This window comes from Bufo gargarizans, chromosome 4 (genome assembly GCF_014858855.1).
Source record: "Bufo gargarizans isolate SCDJY-AF-19 chromosome 4, ASM1485885v1, whole genome shotgun sequence".
Taxonomy (NCBI): Eukaryota; Metazoa; Chordata; class Amphibia; order Anura; family Bufonidae; genus Bufo; species Bufo gargarizans.
The window spans coordinates 214,296,248-214,321,464 of NC_058083.1; the positions used below are offsets into that span (position 1 = coordinate 214,296,248).

The following is a 25,217-nucleotide window of genomic DNA, read 5'->3' on the forward strand; positions in this document are numbered from 1 at the left end:
GCTGCCATGATAACCGATCGCAGCCCCAGGATTACTCTGCTGGGGCTCCGATCAGAAGCTGCCACTGCTCCACCAATGAAGAGAAGGGGAGTGGCTGACTAATACTGGGGAGGTTGGGGGGTGCACTGTACCACCAATGATTTTAATACTGGGCGGTGGGAGCGCACTGCGCCACCAATGTTTTTGATACTGGAGAGGGCGCACTGTGCCTCCAATGTTAATTAACGTTCAATACAGGAGTCGGGTGTGTCGGCGGCAGAATCACACAGCCAGCACCCTGCCTCTGACAGGGAGCTGCGATCAGCGGCAGCAGTTAACCTCTCAGGTGTGGCGCCTGAGGGGTTAACTGCCGCTGATCGCAGCTTCCTGTCATATAGGCTGGGCACTGCCTCCTGTATTTGTATTAGACGTTAATTATCATTGGTGGAGAAGTGCGCCTCCCCCCCCCCCCTCCCCCTCCTCCTCCCATCTCTCCTCATTGGCAGTGCGGCACAGGGGGAGGGAGAGAGCGCTGGATGCATTATCGGCAAGGTTAGATGCCGATATCTTTGAAAATCATGAATATCAGCAGATAATATCGGTAACTCCAATAATCGGTCAATCCCTACTAAAAAACTTTTACTTTTTAGTTGCTATCACTGGTCTGATTTCTAAAGGCTATATCTCCTGGTATAGAAGAGATAATACAGCGTTTCTTGTCTTGTTTGAAAGCTTAGCTTTCAAACAAGGCCATGGGGGAATTTATCATGGAGGAAAATTTGAAGTTAGTTTTGCTCGAGTCTGCGTATGAATACTCTATGCCACATTTATCAAAGGTCTCATGTTAGTTGATAAATTTGTCTTATCCTTAGGCCTCATGCACACGGCCGTTGTTTGGGTCTGCATCCGAGCCGGTTCGGATGTGGACCTATTCATTTCAATGGAGCCGCAAAAGATGCGGACAGCACTCCGTGTGCTGTCCACATCCGTGGCTCTGTTCAGCGGCCCCGCAAAAAAAAAAAATATAAATAACATGTCCTATTCTTGTCCGCTATTTGTGGACAAGAATAGGCATTTATATTGCCGGCGCCCACTCCGTTCCGCAAATTGCGGAAGGCAACACAGGCGCCTTCCGTTTTTTGCGGATCCGCGGTTTGCGGACCACAAAAAAAAACGGCACGATCGTGTGCATGAGGCCTTAAACCTAAAACACTTGTCTAGAGAAGCTACTCCAGTTTTCCTACTCCTGGAGTGAGATTGCAACAAAAAATAAAAATAAAAAGATAAATCTGGAGTGAAACTCATTAACATAGCTAACCACACCCACATTACAAAACTGGAGTGGTGTGAAAATGCAAAAAGTCGCAAAAGCCCTATGTTTGCGACTTTGACGCCAGAATTCGCACAGTCAGTGTTCGATCAGCGATTTCCAGCCAAAACCAGGTGCAGATCTCTCCCTTATAACTCATCTCTGTGTAGCCTTCACTCCTGGTTTTGGCTCACAATCACTGACGTGTAAATGAGGTCTTAGGGGGTTAATCTTTGGTCCCAGTAGTTGAACCCCCACTGATCTAGTAATTATCACCTATCCAGTAGATTTTCTGGGTAGGGTTTCTAAAATACGAATAAAAATCTATTTGCTAAAAATAACAATATATGTCGGTATAGGAACAAAGTCTTGCAGAATGATTTATTATGAAAAAGGGTAAGATAAACAATATTGTTTCATCAACATTGTTTAACTGTAGCAAAAATGTCATTCACCAAGACAAACAAGAACTGCAGTCTGTATGCATGGAAATCTCAACCAAAACCTCAAGTATCGAACTTGTAACAAAACATTGATATTTTCCAAAATGCTACTAAGCAACACTTCAGTGTTCTTCTTGGCAGAATTCCTGCCAACAGTCTATATCTAAATAAGCAGAATGCTGTTTCTCAAACCCAGCAAGGGTGTTAATACTTTAGATAAGAAATCATTGCCGAAAAACCCTTGTTCCAACTTCCAGGTGGAGCCAACAGAATGCCAATGAGAGAGTGGGTATTCCATAACAAGTAGGCACTCGTAGTACCAAGACTTCAGCAGAAGATTCTCTGCTCATATTGAAGTATTTGGGAAAAAGTAAATCTTCACTTTGTAGGCTTTTGATATTTACTAATTAATTATACAAGTTGTAGAGCATACATAAAACTGTACAAGAAAGAACAGTGTAGGAAAACCTCAACAGTCCAGGTTATAACATGGAAACCATCTCCTCCAGCAAAATAAAAATGTTAACTATGTATCTGTATTTCAACTGTAGCCAAGGCCTGAAAGTAGTCACTTAAGAATTCCATTCCACTTTTCCGGTTTATAAATTCTTTTATCTGTATTTCACAGTACAAACAATACGAAAGTTCTCCACTTATAGCTCTGAAAAAAAAAATATGAAGAGCCGTAGCCTTGGTGCAGGAGACATTATTTCTTGGCCTCTGCATTAAAGTCAGGTAAAATACAAAAATGAACGTAAACAGAGCATAGCCCTAGGCAAGGGCCAGAGCTCATCCCACAGTCACAAATCTGCTTCCTTTGTTCACATTCTGAGACAGTCTTTGTTCCTTCAGAATCTTGAACCGCTCATTCAGTGTGATTCCAGTCTAGTAAATAAAAATAAAAATGTATTATATATCACACAGCAACACATCGGCTCATACAATGTGAGAAATAGAAATCAAGAATACTTAAGGGGTCGTCCAGGATTACAAAATCATGGCTATTTTCTTCCAAAAACACCAGCACCCTGTCCATAGGTTGTCGTGGGTATCATAGCTCAGATCCACTGGAGTTAAAGTGGCTATCCAACCTCTATAATGTACCCCCTAATTCCTGGGCCCCTCCATACAGATTATGCTTACTCTGCTCCCCGGCACCCGTGTCACTTCGCATCCCTGCACGGCTGCCGATGCATCTCCCAGTCGCTCAGATCAAAACATCCGGAAATGGGGGTTGGCAGCCATATATATAGCAAGCTGCGACGGGGGAGGAGCTTCCCTAGTGTCACCCGCGATGCTAGGGAGGCTTGTCCCTGTTGCGGCCTGCTATAAATGGCTGCCCACCCCCGTTGCCGGATGTTTTGATCTGCGAGACAGGGAGATGCAGCGGCGGCTGTGCAGGCATCAGGAGCGACGCGGTGCACAATAAGTATAATCTATATGAGGTGCCCGGGCCTTAGGGGGGTCATTATAGGGGCTGGATAAACCCTTTAATAGGCAGAGCAGCTATTCTGCATAAAACCTGCTGACAAGGGTGGTACGGTTTTTGGAAGAAAAGTAGTGTTTTTCTTATCCTGGACAACCCTTTTAAAAGAGCATATGTCAGCAGATTTGTACCTAAGAAACTGGCTAACCTGTTACATGTGTGCTTGGCAGCTCAGGGCATCCGTTTTGGTCTCATGTTAACAGGACCAGGCGTTATGTTTTCACTGCCTGGCCCTGCCAATTAAAGTGCAGAGGGCGCAGCAGTTGCAGAAAGAGCGGAGCCTCTAGGTGTAACAGCAATATCCCCGTTGCTCCTAGAGGCTTATTTGTAAACTTCATTTTTTTTTTATTAATGTGGGCACATATGAACATGGGACTAACACAGATGTCTTCAGTTGCCAAGAGCACATGTAACAGGTCAGACAGTGTCATAGGTACAAATCTGCTGACCGATGCCCTTGAATGTAAAAATATGTTTCGTCTACAGATGTGGAGCTAAAAAATAAATAAAAAAAAAAAAAAAAAAAAAACTGCAAATAAACTAAATAGGTTACCTGTTTAGCAACACTGTTTATATCAAAGTCAAGTTGAACCCCCTTGGGAACCTTGGGTTCTGCACCTTCCTTTTTCAAAAAAAAGGGAAGCGGAGGTCTCGGCAACATTGCTCCCATACTGCTGTTGAAGGCAAACATGACAAGCATAAATTCTGTGACAGAAACTACAAAATACGAACAAAGGCCCAAAAAATGAAACTTAAAAAACAAAAACAAAAAAAATAAAATAAAAAATGTACTATGAGTCATAAAACACGGTCTACTTACCTTGGTACAGCTGAGGGATTACCAAATGATACAGTCAGAAGACCACTTCTATTCATAGATGTCCTCCATCTGAAAAGTTAAAGAAAATAGAACTAAATTCTTCCACTGCTTTCTTGCAATGACAGTTCATCTACAGCAGAGTGAGACATACACCCATGAATCTAGTAATGTACTTGTACTACTAGACTGAAAGGGAACCGGTCATGCCATAGGCAATTCTTCGTCAAGTCAAACGCTTCAAACAATTTAAACTTACGCACGATTTCTGTTCAGGTCTTCAATTTCCTGATCACTGTCCATTTGTGTCTGGACCTGAAATAGATTAAATAATATGACTTGATACTGACCCCCTGAATTGTTTTAAGCATCTTACATTTACTACCAAGGTGGAGTTTCCCACCCAGATGCCAAGGGCGGTTCTTTGGCAACTTGAATATACTTTCTAAGCTGTTGACTAGTAGCACACTATTATTGTTGCTGCCAGTGCTTGACTGAAAACAACAACTGCACCAAGGCCACGTGAATGCTGAAGGTAATATCAGTCTTTTCAGAAGTGTAAACAGTTATATTTACTTATTTTAGTTATAATGGATATTCATTGCCTTTAAAGTTGGTTATGTTGGTTTATATTCACTATTTTGTATGGATTTTTAATGTAGGGCGAAGTAGGTCCATGGGAAGATTACTGCGTCGTTCAAGAGAGCTAACATTATTGTAACAATTAATTATATATTTAGACAGTTAGAAGATGCACAACACTTGCAGAAGTAGAGGCTTCATTATTTTTCTTATCTGAACATGAATTCCACAGTTTGAGAATTGTCTAGATCAGGCATGCTCAACCTGCAGCCCTCCAGCTGTTGTAAAACTACAACTCCCATGATGCCCTTCTGGAGGATGATAGTTGTAAGGCTGTCAGGGAATAATGGGAGTTGTAGTTTTGAAACAGCTGGAGGGCTGCAGGTTGAGCATGTCTGGTCTAGGTGTTCCTCAAAGTATATATTAGTGTATCAATGTTTGTCCCTCAGCTCTGAGACAAGGATTCCATGGACGCAGCTGGTGCTGATTACATCTACAGTTTGGTATCCGCTAATAAAGCGGAAAGTCTGTGATATCCATGTACACTTATTATTATAATAAAATGTATTTATATAGCACCACCATATTCCGCAGCGCTTGTACAAAATCAACTTAACTGGCTAATTTGCAACTGAAACACTAGGAGTCAGGGCCCTCCTCACAAGAGCTTACAATCTATGAGGAATTGGGGGTGACACATAAGGTAGTTGATTTGGATAAGTAGGATTTGAGGCATTATTGAACTGACAGGAGCGATGCCAGCCGATCTGCTTCGGGTTTGGGACTACTAGAGGATCGAGTTTAGGCCAGAGGAGTTGGTGGGGGAAAGGTTTAGTCTGGGAAAAGTCATTTTAGGTAGCTTGATAAGCCTGCCTGAAAAGATGTGTTTTTAAGGCACGTTTGAAGGTGAAGAAGTTGTGAATTGACCTAGTATTCTGGGCAGAGTATTCCAAAGAGTAGGTGCAGCTCGAGAAAAGTCTTGAAGACGGGAGTGAGAGGAACGAATTATGGAAGTTATTAATCTTAGGTTGCTAACAGAACGGAGAGCATGAGTAGGGTGGTAGATGGAGATGAGGGAGGAGATGTATGGAGGTGCAGCACTGTGGAGAACTTTGTGGGTGAGGGTGAGAAGTTTGAACTGTATTCTGTGGTGGATGGGCAACCAGTGAAGTGACTGGCACAGGCTAGTAGCATCAGTGTAGCGGTTGGATGGATAGATGAGCCTGGCTGCAGCATTTAGAACAGACTGAAGGGGGGAGAGTTTAGTGAGAGGGAGACCGATTAGTAGTGCATTGCAGTAGTCAGGACGAGAATGAATCAAGGCAACAAGAGTTTTTGCCGTTTCCAGCGTAAGAAAAGGGCGGATTCTGGAGATATTCTTGAGGTGCAGACGACAAGAGAGTGTAAGCGATTTAATATGGGGAACAAAGGAAAGATCAGAGTCAAATGTGGCCCCAGGACAGCGGCCATGTTACACAGGAGTTATAATAGTGCTGCAGACCGAAATTGAAATATCAAGTTTAGGCGAGTTAGTAGACGGGGAAAGACAATAAGTTCAGTTTTTGAAAGGTTCAATTTAAGATACAGAGAGGACATGATGTTAGAGACAGCTGCCAGACAATTACTGGTGTTTTGGAGTAAAGCAGGGGTGATGTCAGGGGATGAAGTGTATAGTTGGGGGTCGTCAGCATAGAGATGGTATCGAAAGCCAACCATCTGAGCCCTGATGAACGCCGACATCAAGAGGAAGAGAAGAGCCAGCGAACGATACACTAAAAGGAGCGGCCAGAGAGATAGGAAGAGAAAGCAGTGTCTTTAAGGCCAATTGAGTGGAGCATGGTGAGGAGGAGTTTATGGTCTACGGCAGGGATCGACAAATGCCAGACGTCAGGTCGCCATTGCGATCAGTAATTTTGTCCTGGCGCCTGGGTATTTGCCCCTGCTTGAAAATAGGCCCAGCACACCAGCAGCTGGGTGCAGCCACCAATGTGACAGGCGGTGCACATGACTGGTTAAGCCGAGTGACATCACTCCCCGCTGGCTGTCAGTGTCAGCTGGCCGTGGAGTGACACATGACATGTACGTGGCTGAGCTCACCTGCCCGCTAGCCGCTATCCACCGCACACCTCATGTCCTGGGAGCGGCGCAGTTGACTACGGCGGGGTTTCCGTTTTCCTGTACGAAGACTCTTCCAGCGTTTCCCAGAGAGGAGCCATCTCATCGCCGTAAAGCCTCATGCACACGTCCGTGGAACACGGACTGTGTGATACCGACCTGGATTTCTTCTGAGTGCAGGAGTGCATGGCGTCATTGGTTGCTATGACGCTGTTCACTTCCTGCTGCCGCCGCAGTACAGTAATACACTGGTATAGACCAGTGCACTACCATACTGCGGCGGCAGCAGGAAGCGCACGGCAGCAACCAATGACGCCATGCGCTCCTGCACTCAGAAGAAAACCAGGCCGGTATCACACGGTCCGTGTTCCACGGACGCACTCACAGGGCTCAGAGATCCCTCCGACAAACAGGACCGCAGCCCCACCTCCTCTCCATCACAGCACGGGAGGTAGATCCGGCAAGAGCGGGAACCAAATCCCGGCCTCGACTCAGTGCGCGTCCACAGCAGAGGCAGCACAAGGACGGCCCCGGAGACGCCAACAGCAACTCCATTATCCCACAGACAGGATAAATAATCCGGGACAGCAGAAGGGCAGTGATCCCGCAGTGACGGCGGATAGGGGCGGCAAGCCCAGCGCTGCTTCAGTTTTATCTAGTCACAAAATAAGTTTACAAGAGAAGAACTATGAGATGAATGATGAGCCCGGACCAAACATCCTGGGAAGGGATCTCAGTTCTGACAGCTGCAGCACATGGATTATACACAGTGACGTCACAGTGCAGCGATTATATGAAAATAAGGCTTTATAAAAAAGGTAAAAAAAACAGCGCCTAACTTTTTTAGCTGGCTCCTAGATTTCAAGGAAATTTGTCAAGCCCTGGTCTACGGTATCAAACGCTGCAGAGAGAGCCAGCAAAATCAGTAGCGAATAGTCACCATTTCTTTTTGCTGTTAGGATATCGTTAGACACTTTAGTAAGGGCAGTTTCTGTCGAGTGAAGAGGGCGAAAGGCAGATTGCAGGGGGTCAAGAAGAGAGTTTGCAGAGAGATTGCTTATTAAACGAGAGTAGACAAGACGTTCAAGGAGTTTAGAGGTGAAGGGGAGGTTAGAAACAGGTTGGTAGGTAGCAGCACAGGTCGGGTCAAGAGATGGTTTCTTTAGTAGTGGTGTTATAATAGAGTGAGAGCCGGAGATGTAATGGAATAGGATCACTGCTACAGGTTGTGGGTTGAGAAGAAGAGAGAAGCCTGGAGACTTCTTCCTCCGTAATAGGGTCAAAAGAGGAGAGAGAGAGCGAGCATGTGGAGGATTGAAATTATTTGGGGACTGGGAGATTATTTTCTGCCGGATACTGCCAATCTTGTCTCTGAAGTAAGTGGCCATGCCATCAGCGCAGAGGTCAATGACAGGTTCTGGAACTTTAGGGCTTAGAAGGGAATGAAAACCTTAATTTTGTATAAGAAAATCAATAAGTTATACGTATTGGTTATATTATTATGTCTTTTTAAGGACATTTATATATTCCTAGAATATGATCAAAACAGTTTAAGTATGGACTTTGTTAATGAGTTTCTGTAAAGATGTGGTATTTTACTAACAATCAATTGACCGTTGGTGTAGCAGAGGAGGCACGGATATCTGTGTGACAAAACCGGGATTATTCATATTATTAACGGTTTTCCAAGTCAACAATGTGAGAAACATTCAAATGGCGTCTAAAAGTCTGTCTTCAATTGGTAACAAGTGTCAAAATTAATCTGTTAGCTTTGATTTAAACTTCCAGATATCAGGTGTGTGTAGTGAAGATTAAGTCAGACTTGCATAGTTAACTCTTTAGGGTATGATGCATGTGACTTCTACAACAGAGCCACCTAAGTAGGTAACGCTACTCCAATAGCAAAAGTGCATTCTGGGTCGTATTATGACATAATGCTCCTTATCAATGTACACACCTATCCGACAATGATTGGAAAGTTCCAAACCAGGAAGGTGTGTTCATCCGATAAGTTTTTGGTTAATAAACCACATACAAGTGGTAAAAAAGGAAAAGGAAGGAGGGAAAAACAAGGAAAGAAAGGGAGATCCCTGGAAAAGATCTGAATTATTGGGAAAACTCTTGAGAGCAGACTTCCCCAAGACTCTGCACATCACTTGACCCTTGGGTAATGTATATTTTTGTTTTATGTAGTATTGGTATAAATTAATTGGCTTCATACTTTGCCAAACCCCACTTATTGCAGACGTATAGTGTCAGGCTGGGTTCAGACCTGAGCATTTTACAGCGTGTTCCTACGCGCTGTAAAACGCTCAACAGGCAAGAGCCAATGATTCCCTATGGGAATGGTTCTCACCTGAGCGTTTTACAGCGCATACGATCGCGCTGTAAAACGCCCGACGCCCCAAGAAGTACATGAGCTTCTTTGGGGCGTCTTGTCGCACGTTCCCGTACATAGACTTTAGCGGGAATCCGCGACAATGGGCATTCGCTTGTCTCTGTATGCGTGATTGCAAACGCCCGTTCAATCGCGCATACAGAGTGTACGTTCAAGTACGCTCAGGTCTGAACCCAGCGTAAGTACCACATCAGTATCAGCGACATTCAGTGAAAATGCATATCACTGAATACAAGATCTGATATCGATAAGAGAGCTTTTCTGTTGGGAATCTTTATATTCCCTAGTTTGATATCAAGGCGATAATTTATCAGTTTCATTGCAATACTACTTATACAATCTGAGATTGGTCATCGTTTTGGGCAGAGCACGAGCTTGTATCTCATTTTCTTGTATCTCAAGTTTCTGTGCCTAAACAATTGATATACATTGCTCAAAAAAAAAAGGGAACACTTAAACAACACGATGTAACTCCAAGTCAATCACACTTCTGTGAAATCAAACTGTCCACTTAGGAAGCAACACTGAGTGACAATCAATTTCACATGCTGTTGTGCAAATGGGATAGACAACAGGTGGAAATTATAGGCAATTAGCAAGACACCCCCAATAAAGGAGTGGTTCTGCAGGTGGTGACCACAGACCACTTCTCAGTTCCTAAGCTTCCTGGCTGATGGTTTGGTCACTTCTGAATGCTGGCGGTGCTTTCACTCTAGTGGTAGCATGAGACGGAGTCTAGAACCCACACAAGTGGCTCAGGTAGTGCAGCTTATCCAGGATGGCACATCAATGCGAGCTGCGGCAAGAAGGTTTGCTGTGTCTGTCAGCATAGTGTCCAGAGCATTGAGGCGCTACCAGGAGACAGGCCAGTACATCAGGAGACGTGGAGGAGGCCGTAGGAGGGCAACAACCCAGCATCAGAACCGCTACCTCCGCTTTTGTGCAAGGAGGAACAGGAGGAGCACTGCCAGAGCCATGCAAAATGACCTCCAGCAGGCCACAAATGTGCATGTGTCTGCTCAAACGGTCAGAAACAGACTCCATGAGGGTGAAATGAGGGCCCGACATCCAAAGGTGGGGGTTGTGCTTACAGCCCAACACCGTGCAGGATGTTTGGCATTTGCCAGAGAACACCAAGATTGGCAAATTCGCCACTGGCGCCCTGTGCTCTTCACAGATGAAAGCAGGTTCACACTGAGCACATGACACACGTGACAGAGTCTGGAGACGTCGTGGAGAACGTTCTGCTGCCTGCAACATCCTCCAGCATGACCGGTTTGGCATTGGGTCAGTAATGGTCTGACTGCCATTAGGTACCGAGATGAGATCCTCAGACCCCTTGTGAGACCATATGCTGGTGCGGTTGGCCCTGGGTTCCTCCTAATGCAAGACAATGCTAGACCTCATGTGGCTGGAGTGTGTCAGCAGTTCCTGCAAAACGAAGGCATTGATGCTATGGACTGGCCCGCCCGTTCCCAGACCTGAATCCAATTGAGCACATCTGGGACATCATGTCTTGCTCTATCCACCAACGTCACGTTGCACCGCAAACTGTCCAGGAGTTGGCAGATGCTTTAGTCCAGGTCTGGGAGGAGATCCCTCAGGAGACCGTCCGCCACCTCATCAGGAGCATGCACAGGCGTTGTAGGGAGGTCATACAGGCACGTGGAGGCCACACACACTGCTGAGCCTCATTTTGACTTGTTTTAAAGGACATTACATCAAAGTTGGATCAGCCAGTAGTGTGTTTTTCCACTTTAATTTTGAGTGCGACTCCAAATCCAGACCTCCACGGGTTGAAAAATTTAAATTCCATTTTTAAATTTTTGTGTGGTTTTGTTGTCAGCACATTCAACTATGTAAAGAACAAAGTATTTCAGAAGAATATTTAATTAATTCAGATCTAGGATGTGTTATTTTTGTGTTCCCTTTATTTTTTTGAGCAGTGTATATATAATCTCTCATAATTTTAAGCAGCATTGCATTCTTGTACTGGTTGGATAATAGTGTGAGACACTGGTCTTAGTGTTATTAATATCCTGTTGGCACCATCTAGTGGCAGATTTTGGGTACTACAGTTTTCCTGCATATCATTGAAATGTATATTGATTACATTTTTGATTGATTTATTATACAACAATTTAAAATACAAACAGGACTGCAGCCCCACCTCCTCTCCATCACAGCACGGGATGTAGATCCGGCAAGAGCTGGAACCAACTCCCGGCCTGGACTCAATGCACGTCCACAGCAGAGGAAGCACAAGGACGGCCCCGAAAACACCAACAGCGACTCCATTATCCCCCAGACAAGACAAATAATCCAGGACAGCAGATTGTATTTATATTTTTAGATTATATATTTATATTTTTGCATAGACGCTTGTACCCAGTTTTACTGATTACACAAAATAATTTGATTCTTGATCGAACTCTTGGAGGTGTTTATATATGACCACCTCGGGGATCGATATAGTTTGCATAATTTTTCTCTTGATCCGTTTTTTTTTATATTAATATAAAAGCATTTGCTTTATATACCTGACAGCCTAGGAAGAGGCTGCAGCACTCCTCTTCAAATAGCTGATAGGCGCTGGGAGTCGGACCCCCACCTATCAGAACACCCGGAAAACCCCTTTAAGAGCTAATAAAAGTGGAGACTGATGATTTACAACAGAATGGGTGACTTAATCAGCAAGGGGTAACATGCATTGTAAATGTAGCCAGCTGGCAAGACAACAAGTCTCATGAACCACAGCAGATGGTGTTTTCCCTTACTGTATATGGGGTTGAATATAATGAGATTGCTTTCTAAGTACATTGCAAATGGCACATCATTGCCATTGAAATAACCCTGCAAGAAGCTTAGAAAAAAAAAACTTCTCTAAAGCAGCCACATGCAAGTGTAACCCACAGACAAATCTAGTAACTTAGAGATATAGAACCTTTTCTGAGGACTTACATGTGGAGGAAATGTAGGAAACCCAGGACGGATTTTTTTTACCCCGCATTATTTCTATCAGAGGTGCTCTGCAGCCACTCATCTTACTGTATTACAATAAAAGGTAATGTTCATTCAAACGTGTGTGTATAATAGGGAAAGAACTGTGCATGTCAGGCTGCCCCCATACACATTACATTGTCAGCAGGTATCATCAAAATCATGTAAGACCATTATAATTATGCTTAAATTTCAAAAAGTCTTTCAGATTCTCATTATTCCAAATTTAAATACCTTGAGGCCTCTCTGAAGGAAATATGTGGCTTGTCGAGTGTCTCTTTGCTGCCTCATTCTCAGTCCACTTCTAAAGGTGTTTGTGTAAGAATAATTGCTGAAATATTAAAAGGTAAACAATTAAAAAGTTTTAAAGAACAACTTCATACAGATCAAGTTTTTTTTAAACAAGCCATGTGTTCTCAATAGGGACTGAAGACAAAGTTGATGCCAGAGAACAAAAAGATCGGGCAAAAAGATGCAATTTACCACAACCTTCTCTCTCCTGACATCATTTGTCAGGAGAATGTTGGAAGCTCCCTGTACATATTTGACTGTCATCAGGTACCACTGACATTATACTAATGTGTATGGACGCCTAGAGAGTTCTCCCTTACAGTGTTCCGCTTTATTCTACATTCAGCAGCAGTAAGTTAGTTACATGTCAATGGCTGAGGACATGGTAGAAAAGCCATACACAAGAAAGCAGTTAGCCAACTCCACCACAAAGCAGCACACTTGGTCATACATAGATGACCAATTATCATGGTATACCAGCCACATTGGTAAGCTACCCAGTTATGTAAAGTTATCTCCTTTCCACAGGATAGGGAATAACTAGATAATTAGATCAGTGGGGGTCCTACCACCGTGACCACCATCGATCACGAGAATGGGGACCCCGTAATTTGCTGAGGTCGCCAAAATGAACAGAGCGGCAGGCTGAGCATGAGCTCAGCCGCTCCATTCATTTCTATGGGAGTTCTGGAGATAGCCGAGTACAGCGCTTTGCAGTTCCCATTCTCATAATCAGTGAGGGATATGGGACAACTTTACTTAACTGGAATACCCCTTTAAACTGGACTATAAGCCATCGGGTTCCTTCTTTGAAGACATCAGCGGCAAGATAAACCCATCTGGCTGTTGCTAACAAGAATGACTGGAGTCCAGGCAGTTTAGCTCACAGACCATTGCCTAGACTGGAATAGCTATGTACTGGTTACAACCTAGCGCTCGGCATACATGAGGAATCTCCAGGAGGAGAAGCCCTAAGAGGACAGACCCAACAAGACAAAATAGACTATGAGGGTGCCTGGCAGGAGATAAAATGCCTGGAAAAAGGACAGAAGCAGTCCTCAACCAAGACTAAAACTTTAAGTTGTCTCAGACCAAAACACGGCCTGTCCATGGCCAACCACATGTAAGAGCCAGGGCAGAGAGGAAACAAACAAGCACTGGAGGCTAAACGCTTGAGAGAAATCATGACAAAAACTCACAAGGGAAGGGAGCGAGCCTCCTTTCACAGCAAGGACCCAGGAGGGAAAAAGGAGCAAACCGGGCCTAAAAAAGCAGTCATACAGAGCCTGTGTGGTCAAAGGCCATGGGTAGCTTTCCCAGAAGGGAGCTGCCAGCTAGACGGTCTAAGAAAGAATGGGGTTAGGGACCCCAAGCAGGAATACCCAAACAGGGACTCAAGAAGGGTCCAAAGGACCGGACCACCTAAGGACAACAATAGCCAGAAAAACAAGGAAATAACTTCGGCCATGGGTGACCAACCATCCCAAATGTAGAGACCAGCAAACTGTATAACACTGTCCCAGAAGTGGCAAGTACAGCAGTAAAAGAATTGCCAAACATCCATATTCCAGAAGGATGCAGATATCAGCCGGAGAAGCCAGAGACTACACTGAGATGTAGAAACCAGCTACTAGCACAATGAAACCCCCAGGGAAGGGGGAAAGAACTGACAGGTGCAGACAATGGACAGGTCCAGGGAATAGCCCTTCTGTCATGTAGCACAACTAATCAGAAAACATAAGGGAGTACCAAGAACACCCAGACCATGGAAGAAGTACAGGACCACGTCAGATACCAGAGCAAGCCAGGGACAGAAAAACCACGTAAGTGGTATCTTATGACCCGTGTACGGACGTCACCCCAGAGTAGACATTACTAGAGGTCAGTTACCTCATGGGGGAAGATTTATATGCAACATAATACAGAACGGTCCCCTCAGAGCAGTCCCGCTGCCAGAGAAACTTAATCACTGGAGGGGACTCAGGAAAGCAGAGGGGGAGGCTGGAAAGGGAAGAAAAATGACAGCCAGAGGCTGTCTTACAAGACCCCGGGTGCTGATTCCCGAAGAGGCGCTGCAGCAGCTGCAGAGGGGACCAGGGAGGTTGCAGGAGAGATAAGATGGAGGCATCTTCTTCAAGGCAGAGGGAAGAGACTCGGCCTCAACAGAAAAGCCCGCGCCTGGCCAGGATAGAAAGAGGGTAGTCCCTCCCAGAAGCAGGCCAAGGGGCCAATGAGAAAGCCCGGGAAACCCAAGGAGGGGGCAGGACGAGCGCGGCCCAGCTGGCCCAGAAGGCAGGTGGGCGAGGATTATTGCGGCAAGTAGGCGGGGATTATCATGGCCGACCGGACAACAAAAAAAAGGCGAGGAGGGAGAGGAAGAAGAGAGACGACCGGGGAGGGGGAGAAACGAGGCAAAGGAAGCACCGGAGTCCTTGGACAGGCCGGGAGAAAACGCGGCCTAGTCCCGGCAAAACCGGGGATTAAAGTAGCTGGAAGGGCTGGGGAGGGAGCCTTGAGGAAACTAACCTGGGGACCCCAGAGCCTTGGTGCAGGACAAGAGGGAAAGATACTCACCGTCAGACGTCTTCGGGCGCCGCAGGGTCACCGCATCGGCAGACTCAACACGGGGACCGTGGGAATGCCGGCATGCCACTGTGGATGCAGTAATGGGGGACTGGGGGACCGGCGATGGTACCTGAATACGCGCCCGCAGGGGGGCAAGAAAAGTGGTAATCCACGATTGAGCCCCCTCCTGCAGCAGGCAGAGACCTGCAGAAGAGAAAAAATAAAAAATAAATATCGAACAATAAAAAAGCAGCAAGACATGCGGAAAAAGAGCAGGTCATGTCTGCCTCCTATGGACACTAGACTAAAACGGAATAACCTAGTGCTGTGGAGTGGGTATAGCCCACCTGGGCGGAGCCAACCTTTTTGATGTCTAGTGCCTTCTAGTGGTAGCTGGGCATATACCCATGGTGCTGTGTCCCCCAATGCATTCAAGAGAAAATGTGATTTAAACAATGTGGCATTTTCTGATGCCACATTCTACAGTGGTACTCCACTGCCCAGTCTTTGGGCAGTGTGAGCGTTTTTAAATGCTCGCTTGTGGGGGCCAGATTAAAGGCCGATGCAAACTGAATGCAGGAGAAACGATTGAAGGAAGAAAGAATGTGGTCTCATTTTTTTCAATTCATTATCAGCAGCACATACTTGATTACACAGGGAAATGTGGTACCGATTATCATACATCTTACATCCTCATGAAAGATGCCCATCAACCGACGAAAAACACTTGCTCGTTCATCGGCTGCTGGATCATACAACCCAGTTATCAGGAACGAGTGTTCCTATGAACGCCTTTTCCCCGACAACTGGCCCTAAATCAAGCAGTGCATTAGGGGCTTAAAGTGTTTATCTAGCATTAAATGAGACCTCCCAGAGTGGCCGACCCACAGAGGTAATCACACTTAGGCTACTTTCACACTTGCAGCAGAGTGATCCGGCAATCTGCATGCAAACAGACAGCATTTGTAGACAGATCCGGATGAGTCTTACAAATGCATTGCAATAATGGACCCGTCTCTCTGGATGTCATCTGGAAAAATGGATCCGTTATATATTTTTTCACATTCGTAATGGTCTGCGCATGCGCAGGCCAGAAGGACGGATCCGGCATTGCGGTATTTTTTACACCAGATCCGGCATCTGATCCGGAATTTTGGACAGAGATAATACCACAGCATGCTGCGGTATTTCCTCTGTACAAAACGCTGTTCAGTGACTGAACTGAAGACTTACTGATGCATCCTGAACGGATTTCTCTCCATTCAGAATGCATGGAGATAAAACTGATCAGTTCTTTTCCGGTATTGAGCCCCTAGGACGGAACTCAGTGCTGGAAAAGAAAAACGCTAGTGTGAAAGTACCCTTACCTGGTCTGCGCAACGAGTTGCTCTCCTTGCGTCTTGACAAATGGACACGTGACACAAGGGAAGCAGGTCACAGCTATAGACAGTGATTGGCTGCAGTGGTTACATGCAATCCTGTTGTCGGGAGGTTAATTTCAGTGTACCAGGGAGATGAAGAGCCCGCTGGGGAGTGATAGAGACCAAACCCAGTGGCTGAGACCAGATAAGTATGATCACCACCATGGGTCAGCCACTATGTGAGGTCTGATATAAAGCTGGATAACCTGTTTAAATTGGAATCATAGATCCATATGGCATTTTGTGTGTATCCTAATGAAAAGTTAAAGTCTAAATTACCTATTAAACGGATATCGGTGCAATGCTGTTGTAGACCTGCTTGCCAAATCCATGGGTCTTGAAAAGTTCATTTTTCTCCTGAAAGGCAGCCGCTGAGGTGCTGAATTCTACAAATGCAACAGAAAAGAAGAAGAGAGATCCAACGGTCTACGATAATAGTAATTTAGATCCTTACAAAATTCTACCCAATACATTTCTGGCTATCACTATTCTGTACTGCACTACTTGCAGCTCTTCAGCAGCGATGCTGCAGACAGTATTTGTGAGGTTTCTTTGAGCTCTTCCAGGGCATGTGGATTGTTAGTGAACGCTATTTTAAAAAAGATAAAAATTGCATGTGCACAAGTCTGGGGAACGTGGTGGTCATAACCACTTGCTCACAGTTCATGAACCTGTGCCAGTGAGTTCTGTGAGGTGCGGCATGTTGCCCCATTGTGTTGGAAAAACCAGGGCATTTTTTCTTCTGCAGCATACCCTTTGAAGAGCTGCAAGCAGTATCAGCCAACATAATCCGACGTGCCCAGAGATGCATATGTGCAAATGGGGACCACTTTCTGTATCTTTTGGGACTTGTGGGCAATTAATAATAAATAAATAAAAAGCCCACTTGGTCATTCATCTTGTCATGCCATCGCAGGAGGTGGGGTACTTTTTTTATGGGCCAACCTGTATATCACCAAGTGTGTTTTTTTTCCCCTCTTCATAATCTACTGTATTTTTCACAGTATAAGACGCGCCCCCCCCCCCTTTATAGGGTGAATGCTGCCGTTTACACCGATACAGCGCGGTCAGAGGTGTATCAGCGAGGAGGAACTGGGGGCCGGCATCTAGTTTTGTAATGGCAGCGGGGCCCAGTGCAGTCACTCTATTCTATTGCACCGGGGCCCGCTCACTGTACTAATCATATCTAATTGCAGGCAATGTTCAACTATAGAATATCTTCAATCCAGCAGCCTGTACTTACGACCATAGCAGGCAGGAGACTGGGCGGGTGGGCGGTCACTGGCAGCGTAAGTCACGTGCCCCTGCTGCATACTTTATGAATGAAGCAGGCGGCGCGGGCACGTGACTAGTGAGTCATAACAGCGTCCCCCCCCCCCACAGGCGCCCCACAACAGCGTCCTCCCCCCACAGGCGCCCCACAACAGCGCCCCCCCCACAGGCGCCCCACAACAGCGTCCCCCCCCCCCCCACAGGCGCCCCACAACAGCGTCCCCCCCCCCCCACAGGCGCCCCACAACAGCGTCCCCCCCCCCCCACAGGCGCCCCACAACAGCGTCCCCCCCCCCCCACAGGCGCCCCACAACAGCGTCCCCCCCCCCCCACAGGCGCCCCACAACAGCGTCCCCCCCCCCCCCACAGGCGCCCCACAACAGCGTCCCCCCCCCCCCACAGGCGCCCCACAACAGCGTTCCTCCCCCCCCCACAGGCGCCCCACAACAGCGTCCCCCCCCCCCCCACAGGCGCCCCACAACAGCGTCCCCCCCCCCCCCACAGGCGCCCCACAACAGCGTCCCCCCCCCCCCCCACAGGCGGCCCCACAACAGCGTCCCCCCCCCCCACAGGCGCCCCACAACAGCGTCCCCCCCCCCCCACAGGCGCCCCACAACAGCGTCCCCCCCCACCCACAGGCGCCCCACAACAGCGTCCCCCCCCCCCCCAAGGCGCCCCACAACAGCGTCCCCCCCCCCACAGGCGCCCCACAACAGCTCCCCCCCCCCCCTACAGGCGCCCCCACAACAGCGTCCCCCCCCCCCCCCACAGGCGCCCCACACAGCGTCCCCCCCCCACCACAGGCGCCCCACAACAGCGTCCCCCCCCCCCACAGGCGCCCCACAAACAGCGTCCCCCCCCCCCCACAGGCGCCCCACAACAGCGTCCCCCCCCCCCCACAGGCGCCCACAACAGCGTCCCCCCCCCCCCACAGGCGCCCCACAACAGCGTCCCCCCCCCCCCACAGGCGCCCCACAACAGCGCCCCCCCCCACAGGCGCCCCACAACAGCGTCTCACCCACAGGCTACCATTAGTTCAAAGACCACCAAAAGCACACCTTTTGGTTCAAAATATATATTTTTCTTAATTTCCTCCTCAAAAACCTAGGTGCGTACTGCGTATTATGGGCCGGTGCATCTTATAGGGCGAAAAATACGGTAATCTTCATAATAATAATAAAAAAAAAAATATAAATATGTAAATACAAACAGAGGAACACAGAGCACATTGAAGATGAGGCACCTTGAAGGGAGGTACAAATACCAAAAGGTAACCAGAATTAGTCTGTATAGATGCATTTTCCTAAAGGTCCATTTATAACACAACTAACACAACACATAAGTTGCACCTGAAAGGGAAATAGGTTTCTGTAGCATCAACGTAGCTAGTTATGGAGAAAGGAGGTCCCTGGCATCTAGGTAAACATAACTTGAACAGACCTGCTTCAGCCATAAGTGGTAAAGCTCTGTGACCCACTCTCTGATTGGTTGGTGTTGGGTAAGAAGAGAGAAACCAGAGGTGGTGGGTCTGTCATCCAGAAAAATCTAGGGCAAGACAATAGACGGGAGAGATAGTCATCCATTTTTTGTTGGTACCAGTGTGGAACCAGTATGCCAAGTCTTGCCCCAAACAAATTTACTGCCCCTTTGATCCCTGATGGGATCAGGAAGGGAATTGGTTAAAACTGGTATAAAAAAAAAACATGACGATATGTCCATCTTAACCCCTTTCATCTGGCCAAACCAAGTCATTTGTGGTTGGTTAATATTTTACGGGGGACCAAAGCCTTTGCTAAAATCAGTGCTCTGTACCTGAGTGTGGATCCATAGAAAGCATATGGAATCCATCCTCAACACAGCTTAAGCTACTTTCACACTCGCGTTTGGTGCGGATCCGTCATGGATCTGCACAGACGGATCCGTTCAGATAATACAACCGTCTGCATCCATTCATCCGTCTTGAACACCATTGAAAGTCAAAGGGGGACGTATCCATTTTCTTTTGTGCCAGTGAAAACTGATCCGTCCACATTGACTTACACTGTGTCAGGACAGGTCAGTTTGGCTAAGTTTCATCAGACAGACACCAAAACGATGCTTGCAGAGTTTTGGGTGTCTGCCTCCAAAGCGGAATACATACGGAATGGAGGCAAACTGATGCATTCTGAGCGGATCCTTTTCCATTCAGAATGCATTAAGGGCAAAACTGATCCGTTTTGGACCGCTTGTGAGATCCTGAACTGATCTCACAAACAGAAACCAAAATGCCAGTGTGAAAGTAGATCAAGTCATCATTATTAAACCCCTTTAACAACACTCAGCCATGATAGCAAAAAGGGCAAGTGTAGCATGGAAGAGTATAATTTTTCACTGTGAGACATTAGACATCACAGGTCCTATAGCCAGATAACCAGAACTTCTCCATATTCTATCACTGCAGAAGCTAGATGACAAGACGTAAGAACTGTGCATGTACACAGTTATTCACAAACTATGAAAACTTTAAAATTTAAAAAGCTTAGTGGAAATATGAAAACATAAAGGAGTAGAATATTTTACCCTCATGCGAATTGGACGATTCAAAGGGCTAACTCCACTCCACGAGGACATCCTACGCAATGCTGTCTTGCCACCATAGGGGCGCCTCTGCACAATGTTTCCAGCACCTAAAAAAACAAAAACAAAAAACACACACACACACTAAGTAACCAATAAATTCCTCTGAGCATTTCAAGGTTAACACAGCACCGCAGTTTCACATACCAGTCTGCCATCGTGGACTCCACTTTCCCTTGTTGCCTCTAAACTGATTGAAAAAATGTGTTTGTGCTCCTCCATTGAACAACGCTTGGTTGTGCTGTTCTTGCCTATTTAACCTAATAATGTCATCTATAAAAAAAAAAAAACAAAGAAAAGGTTAAAAAGGTAAGAATCGAAACGTTTCCACTAACATTAAGAGAAAAGCAGAATTTTGCAAAGACGAGGCAGACCCAGATGGAGATATCTGGATCCAGCATTGCCAGAAGCTACCTGACACCAGGCCCCATTCACTATAATGGGCACGGCAGAGATATGGCCGCAACCTGGCAAACATGCTGAGAATCGGCCGGATAAAAATTGTTGCAAGTGCAAAGATCTGCGCGGTCCATGAAGATCAGGACGTGTGCAGGGACGCTCCATGAAGATCAGGACGTGTGCAGGGACGGTGAAGGCGCGCTCCATGAAGATCAGGACGTGTGCAGGGACGGTGAAGGCGCGCTCCATGAAGATCAGGACGTGTGCAGGGACGGTGAAGGCGCGCTCCATGAAGATCAGGACGTGTGCAGGGACGGTGAAGGCGCGCTCCATGAAGATCAGGACGTGTGCAGGGACGGTGAAGGCGCGCTCCATGAAGATCAGGACGTGTGCAGGGACGGTGAAGGCGCGCTCCATGAAGATCAGGACGTGTGCAGGGACGGTGAAGGCGCTCCATGAAGATCAGGACGTGTGCAGGGACGGTGAAGGCGCTCCATGAAGATCAGGACGTGTGCAGGGACGGTGAAGGCGCTCCATGAAGATCAGGACGTGTGCAGGAACGGTGAAGGCGCTCCATGAAGATCAGGACGTGTGCAGGACGGTGAAGGCGCTCCATGAAGATCAGGACGTGTGCAGGGACGGTGAAGGCGCTCCATGAAGATCAGGACGTGTGCAGGGACGGTGAAGGCGCTCCATGAAGATCAGGACGTGTGCAGGGACGGTGAAGGCGCTCCATGAAGATCAGGACGTGTGCAGGGACGGTGAAGGCGCTCCATGAAGATCAGGACGTGTGCAGGGACGGTGAAGGCGCTCCATGAAGATCAGGACGTGTGCAGGGACGGTGAAGGCGCTCCATGAAGATCAGGACGTGTGCAGGGACGGTGAAGGCGCTCCATGAAGATCAGGACGTGTGCAGGGACGGTGAAGGGGCTCCATGAAGATCAGGACGTGTGCAGGGACGGTGAAGGGGCTCCATGAAGATCAGGACGTGTGCAGGGACGGTGATGGCGCTCCATGAAGATCAGGACGTGTGCAGGGACGGTGATGGCGCTCCATGAAGATCAGGACGTGTGCAGGGACGGTGATGGCGGTCCATGATGATCAGGACGTGTGCAGGGACGGTGATGGCGGTCCATGAAGATCAGGACGTGTGCAGGGACGGTGATGGCGGTCCATCATGATCAGGACGTGTGCAGGGCCAGTGATGGCGGTCCATGATGATCAGGACGTGTGCAGGGACAGTGATGGCGGTCCATGATGATCAGGACCTGTGCAGGGACGGTGATGGCGGTCCATGATGATCAGGACCTGTGCAGGGACGGTGATGGCGGTCCATGATGATCAGGACCTGTGCAGGGACGGTGATGGCGGTCCATGATGATCAGGACCTGTGCAGGGACGGTGATGGCGGTCCATGATGATCAGGACCTGTGCAGGGACGGTGATGGCGGTCCATGATGATCAGGACGTGTGCAGGGACAGTGATGGCAGCTTTATTACATGCTGGAAATAAGGCACTTCTTACTGCGATACTCAATACCACGCGAAAAAAAAAATATATATTAAGAAAAGCCGCGTGCATTTCATGAAACGTTTGGCCCATAATAGAACAGTCCTATCCTATTTTTGGGGGTGACAAAGTGACAAAAAAATGGCGAATCGCTTGGTTTTTATTTATTTATTTCTGTTACGGCACTCACCACATAGGAGATATTTTTTTTTATAATTCAACAGTTTGGACTTTTCAGAAGCAGCGCTAGGTAATGTTTATTTATTTATTGTTTATATATTTTATATGTAAAATTGGGAAAGGGGGTGATTTAAACTTAATATTTTAGGGTACTTTCACACTAGCGTTTTTCATTTCCGGCATAGAGTTCCATCCTAGGGGCTCTATACCGGAAAAGAACTGATCAGGATTATCCCCATGCATTCTGAATGGAGAGTAATCCGTTCAGGATGCATCAGGATGTCTTCAGTTCAGTCATTTTGACAGCAGCATGCTACGGTTTTATCTCCGGCGAAAAAAACTGAAGACTTGCCTGAAGGCCGGATCCGGCATTTTTCCCCATAGGAATGTATTAGTGCCAGATCAGTCATTCGAAATACCGGAATGCCAGATCCGTCCTTCCGGTCCGCGCATGTGAAGACCGGTAGAAATGTGTAAAAAGATACAAGACGGATCCGTCTGTCCGCATGACAAGTGGAGAGATGGATTAGTTCTTGCAATGCATTTGTGAGATGGATCCGCATCCGGGTGCGTCTCACAAACGCTTTCAGTCACATCCAGATGAGGCGGATCCGGCAGGCAGTTCAGACGATGGAACTGCTTGTCGGATCACACTGCCGCAAGTTTGAAAGTAGCCCCTCCCGTATGATAAACATTGGTGGCGCAGTGCCAATGAGGGTAAAAAAAATAATAAATTAACTCACCTCCTCCAATTGATCGCGTAGCTGTCGGTCTCCTGTTCTTTCTTCAGGACCTGGCAAAGGACATCACTGTGTTCATCACATGGTACATCACATGATCCATCACCATGGTAATGGACCATGTGATGAGCTCAGTGACATCACAGGTCCTTTGACAGGTCCTGAAGAAAGAACAGGAGACCGGCAGCTACGCAATGAATTTGAGCAGGCGAGTTAATATTTTATTTTTATTTTTTTACCCTCATTGGCACTGCGCCACCAATGTTTATTATACTGGGGTGTTGGGGGGGGCGCACTGCACCACCAACGAAGATAACTGACCTGTTAATACAAATACAGGAGGCGGGTGCCGGAATCAAATAGCCAGCACCAGACCTCTATGACAGGGAGCCGCGATCCGCTGCAGTTAACCCCTCAGGTGCGGTACCTGAGGGGTTAACTGCAGCGGATCGCAGCTACCTGTCATAGAGGTTGGGTGCTGGCTATTTGATTCCGGCACCCGCCTCCTGTATTTGTATTAACAGGTCAGTTATCTTCATTGGTTGCGCGGTTGGCCACAGCCCCTCCCCTCCACCTGTCTCTCTTCCGAATGGCGGCAGCAGCAGCACAGGGGGAGGGAGAGACTCCTTCTCCACTGCGTTGCTGTGAAGAACATCGGCGGCGGGGCAGAGAACTATCAGCTCCTGTGCCCCGCCGCTGTATTCAACTGCAGAGCAGCGGCGGGTCTAGTCTGAAATGTCGACAAGACTAAAAAGTCTTGTCGCTATTTGTAAATTTTAAGTCGCATTGGCGACCATTTTGGTCGCCATTTGGAGCCCTGTAATGTATTGTGATTGTCCATATTGCTTCCTTTACTGGCTTGATTCACTTTTCCAACATATTATACACTGCAATCCAGCGCTTTCACGCTATAGGAAAAAGAGCCGGCCTACGTGCAATCAAAACATATGTTGCTATCCAATCTAAATGACGCGCCGCCGTCCTGGCTTCTTGTTTACGCTGCTAGCACGTACAGCAGGTGGCAGCAACCTCCAGCAAGTGTGCATGCTGGGAGTTGTAGTTCTACTACAGCTGGTGTGCTGGAGGTGGCTGATCGCTGGTGTCATGGCCCTGCAATGTCCATGGTGGAGATGACTTCTAATTCCCGGACAAGGCTGGATGTGGAGAAGCTCCTGTCTTTAACCTAGAAATCCCTTCCTGGATAAGAAAGGAAGGGCCCTTCAATCTGCCTGCACTGACACATGGGCATCCTGCCTCTCAGAAGCACGGGAAAGCTGGGTGACAACCATAAACAGTCACAATTCAGGGTCTACTATTTACTAAGGGATGCTCCCGAAGCGGTAAGCCCTTCCAGTGACCTGCCAGCCTCCCCTCACACACTGTTACCTCAGTGAAGACAAGTTCCTTACCGAGCGACATATCAATCTTGTCAACGTCGGTCATGTCGGATGTAGACGGCACCATGTCGGTCACCGTCAGTAGAATGCAGAAGTCTATAGTCACCGGTGCAGTCGCTCAAAATCGGTACCAAAAGCTCAGTGACTAGGCCTAGCCGCCGCTCACTGAGGGACCTGCCTGCTACATCAAATGACGTCCAGCGTGACGCCGCGGCACGACGTAGCAGACATCTTTGGAGAGGCAGGTACCTGACGTAACCCGGAGCGTCGTGCTGAGGGAGGCGGCGGTGCTGCGTGCCTGCCCCATGTGGTCACGTGTGCACGACACCAAGCGCTTGGGCTGTAATTCTCAGAAAGTCTTCAGGCTGTGGCCCCTCCTGTGTTTCAGCTAGATTCCCTCCACATGTGGTATTGGCGGATTTATTGCCTATAAGACAAGTGCCTGCGTGTCTGCTACTACATTCGGTAGGATGACATGTTATTCAGAAGAATTATCAATTTCTTAAAGGGTTTCTGTCACCAGAATTAACCCTATTAAGCTAGCTGACTTTAGCCACGTGCTAATGTCAGCTAAACCTAACTAGCCTATTCCTACTTTTCTCTATGCCCTCGTTACGCCAGAAATATAACTTTTATAATATGCTAATTATCCTGCTCCTAGAGGCTCAGTTCTCCCACCTTTGTCGCCTCCCTCCAA

The 25,217-nt window shown here is 47.3% G+C and overlaps 1 protein-coding gene across 2 annotated transcripts; it reads right to left on the bottom strand.

Annotated features, from left to right (window-relative positions):
• Positions 1 to 1,644: 1,644 nt before the first annotated feature.
• Positions 1,645 to 24,757, bottom strand: FYTTD1 (forty-two-three domain containing 1). 2 transcript variants are annotated; one of them, XM_044288609.1, is made up of 9 exons: positions 24,533 to 24,757; positions 20,442 to 20,567; positions 20,238 to 20,344; positions 16,686 to 16,792; positions 12,364 to 12,460; positions 4,294 to 4,349; positions 4,038 to 4,106; positions 3,771 to 3,888; positions 1,645 to 2,616 (listed from the first exon to the last, which is right to left on the bottom strand). In XM_044288609.1, the coding sequence occupies exons 1-9, from the start codon at positions 24,585 to 24,587 to the stop codon at positions 2,521 to 2,523; spliced, it is 831 nt and encodes a 276-aa protein (XP_044144544.1). In that variant the 5' UTR covers positions 24,588 to 24,757; the 3' UTR covers positions 1,645 to 2,520. The 2 variants fall into 2 exon arrangements, with proteins under 2 accessions (XP_044144544.1, XP_044144543.1); XM_044288608.1 differs by having other exon boundaries at positions 3,771 to 3,891; positions 24,533 to 24,756.
• Positions 24,758 to 25,217: the final 460 nt, after the last annotated feature.